Genomic DNA, 6,120 nt, shown 5'->3' with positions numbered 1-6,120 from the left:
CGACGAGCCGAGGGACCGCGAGGAGCGCGTGAAGGGGCGCGACGAGCGCGACAAGGAGCGGGACTATGGGCGGGAGCGGTACAGCAGCCGCGAGCGGGAGCGGGAGCCGGACAGGAGCCGTGGGGATTACGGCCGGGAGCGGTACAGCAGCCGCGAACAGGAGCGGGAGCCGGACAGGAGCCGTGGGGAATACGGCCGCAGCGATAAGGACAGGGACAGGGATTACGACCGCCGCGGCGCCGGGTACAGCGGCCGCGAGCGCCCCGCGTCGCCGTACGAGCGGCCACCGCGCTCACCCTACTCGCGGCGCCCGAGCAGCCGCAGCCCGCGCCGCGACTATGACCGCAGCGGCGAGCGGGAGCGCGAGCGTCGCTCGCCGGCGCGGCGCTACAGCCGCTCGCGCAGCCGCAGCCCGCGGCGGGGGGGCGGCGGCGGCGGCGGCGGCGGCAGCGGGCGCGACGCCCGGGACGTTTTCAAGGACTCGGCGGCGGACCTGGGGGCTGCAGGGGACGTGCGGTCGCGCTACGGCGACGCCAGCGGCAGCCGGCTGTTTGAGGAGCGCGGCAGCGGAGGTTCCAGGGGCCGCACGAGCGAGGAGGTGTACAGGCTGGGGTCGCGCAAGGGCGGCGGCTACCGTTAGGCAGTGGAAGTGGGTGCGGCGTGTGAGCCGGTGGTTGCTGCCTGATTTGGCTGCTTTGCTGCCGGCGCCGTAGCGTTGCCTGATGCCATGTTCATCACAACCCATGCATACTGTCCTGCTTCATGTTGCCCTGTTTACTTTTAGACCTGGCTGTAATAACTGCCAAGCCTTTGTTACAACTCACGGGAAAATGGCAGTCAAGCAGGGGGTGTCAAGGCTGCTGCAAAATCAGGAAGAGTTGCAGCAGCTTTAGCAGAGCTACCAACGTCAGTAGGGAGCAATGGAACAGCGGTACAAGTCTCTTACCACCACAGAGAATGAACAGCAGAAGAGTGTCAACTGCTTGTCGCTTATCATATGACCGCCAAACACCACAACAACTCAAAATCACGGGGAAGGAGCCTCTTGTGGAGTCAGACCCCCCTGCTGAGTCAGACCCCCATGTTGAAAGCCCCCCCCCCTTGGAGGACCCTCCTTCCCCCATGTTGAAAGACCCCACCAAAACGTGCGTCGTTCAATTGCAAACATCCCGCTTCCTGCTCAAACCGCCTCCACATCCTGTGTGACATGCTTCCTGCCCTTCGCCGGCGCCTTCGTTGCCGCGGCAGCCTTCTTAGGTCCTGGCTTGGCCTTTTTCTTTGGCGGGACGTCTGCCTCTTCCTCCTGTTGGAGGAGGGCAACGGTTTGTTGGGTATGGTTGATAGATGTCATAAGGCAGCCAACCACGAGTGCTCACATATCCTTGGCATACTGCTCCTATGCACTATGTTACCGCTAGCGACGGTGAACACAGCGGGGCATCCCACAACAGCCCACACGCATGCCGCCGCTGGCGGCATGGCATGCAGCGCAACACCCTTGCGCCACCCCGCACCTCGTGCTTGTGTTTGGACTCCAGCGCCTTGACGGCGGCAGCCGCGCGGCCCCTGACGCGCTGCTTGTCGTCAGGCTTCAGGCCATCAAAGCCCTGCGTACGCCGCACATCGCCAGCAGAGCGACAAGCACACGTGGGCCATCACACATGCAGTGTTGCACGTCCAGCGAGCGTCGCTGCTGGCGACTTGTTGGTGCAGTAGGGATCTCGCTCAAGATAGGGCCAGAGCCCCGCCTGCCGCTGCCCTTGGCCATGCGGCAGCAGCAATGCCACTTGCGCACCGGAAGCTTCTCGATGTCGCGGCCCTCCAGCTCATCCAGCATGCCCGCGTAAATCTTATCCGGCACGCACGCCCTGCAACAGCAGACCCGGAATTTAAGGGGGCGAAGAGGAGGAGGGAGGGAGTGCGAGCGCTCGCAGCACGCTGAGCATGGCGCAATATGGCACATGATATGGAACTGATCACAATCACTCTCTGCTCGCGATTGGCCTGACGGCATGCGCCTGCAAGGGCCATCAGTGCACGCCGTGCCGTTGACCCCCAGGTGACTGTACTGTAGCCCGCCGCGGCGCCCCTTCACCGCTCACTCATGGTACCAAAACGTCTGGATGTAGTCCCCGCGGGACTTATCCGACCCGAGCCTGAGCTCGCCCTGCGGCAGCAGCGGGCAGCGGCCAAGTCGGGCGAATTGACGCGACACACAATGCAGGAATGGAGTTGGGCACGCACGCCGATGCCACGACCGCACAGCAATCCGCCAGGCCTGACCTGTGCAATTTTAGGCCTGGGGGCTCCGTGGATCGCCTCACAGACGCCCTTGCCGGCGCGGCAGCCAGAACGAGCTGACCTGCGGCGCGCTCATAGGGCCGAGGGCGCGCGAGTGGGATGTCATTGTTCAGCACGCACAGCGCGCCGGGTACCGCAGTGACAAGCTTCAACAGAAATTTTTCACATACTTTGCATACTCTATGTGATAGTGCGACATCCTGACTCGACGAGTCTCGAGCGTGTGTCCCGCCCTTGAATGTTATGTCAGTTTAGTGTGATTTTTCAGTCTCAAGTGGACGGTTACATACGCGACTGCAGCAACGGGTGCCATCACCATGGTGCTGAGCGGCGCGCGCTTGCCCACGAGTGCTACTCACCAGGTGGCACCAAGGTGTCAGATGTCCGAAAGGTGCGTGAGCGCCCGCTATTACACAGAGTGTTGTGGATCCAAGGAAATTATGTATGGTGCGAGCATCAAGAAGTCAGGACATGCGGCGCAAAGCAAGCTAGGTCAAGCAACGGTGCGCAAGGTTGGTGTGTTGGCGCCTGGGTTGCTGAGGGGCACAGGCACGCAGGGGCTACGAGATTCGAGCAGTAGGGTACAATGGCGCGCTTCATCTTGTGCCACACGTTCTGTTCAACGTCGTGCGGGGGCTCATTCCCAGAGTCAATGGTGGGTGGGTGCTGCTGTGCGGATGTTGCTTGGCGTTTTCAGCAGCACTTGCACATATGGGACCTCATGGACAAGGAAGTCATTTGCTTCCGATATAAGCAGGCTGGCATGACGCACGGACTCCGGCCATGGTCGCAGGACTCATGCACACATCCCCACCCCAGGCCAGATGGACTGCAGCCGGAGTCAGCTGTTCAGCACTCATGACCATTTGCAAGCACCACCACCGCCACGCCGTGCGGACATCCTCAGCACAGTCCTTCACGATCACACAACTAAATACCGTATATTTGCACGCTCAGACTGGGTACGGCTTCGTTCCTTCCGACGGCTCACGCGCAACCTCCTTGCAGTTGCCCTTTGTGCTGATCTGAGATATCACCATACGCGGACGCCCACCGATCCACTCTGATAGTTTGGCTTTACAAGATCGAGAAGCAGCCAACGGAAGCAGCGACAAACAACTCGTTGGCTGGTGCCAGCGGCCCGATCGTTCGCCCGCGTGCCCTCGCGTCCCCCAGAGGTTTCAAGAAACAGACATGGCTGACACACTGGTTGACAGCCAGCTGGACCTGCTGGACGCGGCAGCGGACGCGAAGCTTGATGCCCCCACTAGCGCGGAGGACGCGCAGCCCCAGGAGAACGTGGCCTCTGCCCCCAGCAAGCCCAAGAACCTCTACTTTGTGCGCGTGCCGAGGCCCCAGATAGACGAGGCGCCGGTCAAGGAGCTGCAGACGAAACTCGCTGCCACGCTCACCAAGCTGAAGGAGTACAACAGCAAGCTCGCTGGAAAGAGGGTGCGCTGTGGGGCCGCGGTGGGCGATCGACACAAGGGGGATACTTTTGGAGGCGCGCGGAGGGCAGCCGGGGTCAACGCTGGCATCAGTCCGCAGGCTTGCGGGGTCGGGTGTCGGTTGGCACCCGCCTGACCATGCGCAGCAGCCTGGCTGTGTGAGCAGAGGTATCCCTGCATCCAGCCTCGCACTGGATGCCCTTTATTGAACCTCCTTGTTTCTCGGCCCCTTTTCGCCCCCGGCTGCGTGGCCCACAGGAGGTGGTTGCTGGCCTGCGCCAGCAGGTCGCAGTGGCGCGCTCCCTGAAGGAGGAGGCGGCGCCCGAGTGGCAGGACAAGATCTCAAAGCTGCAGGAGCTGAAGGACATCAAGAAGTCCTATTTGGACGAGATCCAGGCCATCAAGGGCGCGCAGAGCGGCCTGGATGCACGCACCGAGGTGCGGGCCAGTCCGAGGCTGTGGGGTGAAGGGCAAGGTAGGGGTGTATACAGGTCTGAAGAGCTTACAGCAACCTTGGCTTCGCGTCGGCTGCTTGCCGGCCCAATTGGAGGCATGCATGATGCAGCATGCTATGCCACCTGTTGTTGTATGGTTTCTGACAGGGGGTCTCAGAACGTGTTGCTACCGCGACCTTGGTTTCTGGGCGTCGATCACCGCCCGACAGCAGCAACCACCCTCCTACGCTCGCGCCGCGCGCCGCGCGCAGGAGGAGCTTGACGCCAAGCTGGCCGCCATGGAGGCGGAGATCTCCCACGGCCAGCTGGAGCTGCGCGAGGAGAAGCAGATGGTCCGCGATATCAGCCGCCTCAGGGCGCAGCGCGACCGCATCCGCGAGGCCGAGGGCCGCTACGGCTCGGTGCGCACGCCGCCGCGGGGCGCCGCGGTTGAGGATGTGGGGCGGGAGGGCGTCGGCACTGTCGCACTGCGCACCACCCGAGCCGGTGTCGGCACGCAGGGGCGAGGGGCGCGACGCCACCCGACGTGAACATGCTAATAGGGACGTCCCCTGCTGGCCCTGCCCTTGCGCAGCTGTCCCAGCTTGAGGGCGAGCTGTCCAAGGTGAAGGCCACCATCAAGGAGCTGGACGCTGAGGTCACCTCGCTGAAGGGGGAGCGCTCCCAGGCGGTCGGCATCCTGCAGGAGATCCAGGGCAAGCTGAGGGTGAGCGCCGGCGGGTGCTGCTGGGTGGGCGCGCTGGCCTGTGATATGACCGTGAAAGCCTTCCCTGACGGGATGTGGCCCTCACGCTTGTACGGCAGTGATCAAGGCAGGGGTGCAGGCACGGTTGCATGATGTGCTGTGAGCGAATGTGGGACACCGGCAGTTTTGGTGCCTGCCATATGGACAGCTATGCCACCGCCACCGCGGGTGTGCTCTGCTAAGCACGTGTGCTGCATGCATGCGTGCCTGCGTGCGCAGGAGGTCAACGACGGCATCAGCGAGCTGGAGGCGGAGCGCGCTGAGCACGAGGCCAAGAAGAAGGCGCTGCAGGAGCAGATCCGCACCGCGCAGGACGAATCGAGCGAGGCCATGCAGGTGTGGAAGAGGGTCAGGCGGGCGGCGGCTGGTGGGGCAGGGGGGGAAGTGCAGGGGGCCGTGTTTGTTGGGACGTTACGGCTGATGCAGCGGGGTTTGTGCTGCATCGCGGCTACTGCTGTGCAGCCGCACAGCCAGCGCGCGCTTCGAAGCCAGGGCGGTCCCCGCAAGGATGCACAAAGCACGGCCGGGCCCTTCCCCCGCCCGGCTCCCAGCCCTGCAAGCCCCCCCCCTGCCAGCCAACCGCGCTCTCTCGCCCCCCGCCGTCGTTTTCCCTCCAGGAGTGGCGCGAGAACCGTAAGTTCAGCCTGACGGTGCGCGACCTGGTGGAGGCCGGCAAGCTGGACGAGGCGCGCGCGCTGTGCGACGAGCAGGTCGCGTCCTACATGGGCCGCATCCTGGGGGACAAGGCGTACCGCAAGGAGTACACCCAGGGCTGGGCCGAGCAGCGCAAGTACGTCGTCAGCGAGCTGCTGCCGGGCAGCGGGGTCGCGCAGGACGCGGGCCGCGGCGCCGCGCGCGACAAGGGCGGGCGCGGCGACAAGGGCGCGCCGCCGGCGCCGCGCGCGGAGCCCAAGGTGCAGGGCGCGGCCAAGGCGGCGGCGCTCATCGAGCAGCTCATGGCGCGGGCGCAGGCGACGGTTGCCGCGCAGCGCAGCAGCCAGCCGCAGCCCGCGCACGAGGAGTCGGAGGAGCCCGAGGCGGACGCGCCCGAGGCCAACGGCGGGGCCGCGGAGGACGCCAACGGCGGCGCGCCCAGGGCGCCGGCGGCGCCGCGGGAGGTGCCCGGCGCGACTGAGGACCTGCTGGCCCCCAAGAAGGCCAGGGCCAAGCC

General features: G+C 64.8%; 2 protein-coding genes across 2 annotated transcripts in view; both read left to right on the top strand.

The window, feature by feature from the left end:
• The window catches only part of MNEG_0562 (Pre-mRNA-splicing factor 38B), a gene marked incomplete at both ends in the record, with an annotated part of 2,251 nt that extends 1,611 nt beyond the window's left edge, over positions 1-640 (top strand). The window contains one exon of the mRNA XM_014050959.1: positions 8-640. Within this exon, the coding sequence (XP_013906413.1) occupies positions 8-640 (633 nt within the window). The remainder of the gene's footprint in view (positions 1-7) is intronic.
• Positions 641-3,495: 2,855 nt separating this feature from the next.
• MNEG_0561 (hypothetical protein) overlaps positions 3,496-6,120 on the top strand; it is a gene marked incomplete at both ends in the record, with an annotated part of 4,205 nt that continues 1,580 nt past the window's right edge. The window contains 6 exons of the mRNA XM_014050958.1: positions 3,496-3,753; positions 4,008-4,187; positions 4,414-4,641; positions 4,779-4,910; positions 5,169-5,285; positions 5,567-6,067. Coding sequence (XP_013906412.1) covers positions 3,496-3,753; positions 4,008-4,187; positions 4,414-4,641; positions 4,779-4,910; positions 5,169-5,285; positions 5,567-6,067 — 1,416 coding nt within the window. The remainder of the gene's footprint in view (positions 3,754-4,007; positions 4,188-4,413; positions 4,642-4,778; positions 4,911-5,168; positions 5,286-5,566; positions 6,068-6,120) is intronic.

The sequence above is a fragment of the Monoraphidium neglectum genome, assembly GCF_000611645.1.
Source record: "Monoraphidium neglectum strain SAG 48.87 unplaced genomic scaffold scaffold00047, whole genome shotgun sequence".
In the NCBI taxonomy this organism is placed as follows: Eukaryota; Viridiplantae; Chlorophyta; class Chlorophyceae; order Sphaeropleales; family Selenastraceae; genus Monoraphidium; species Monoraphidium neglectum.
The sequence above is the reverse complement of the archived record's forward strand: the minus strand, read 5'-3'. Positions and strand labels throughout refer to the sequence as shown.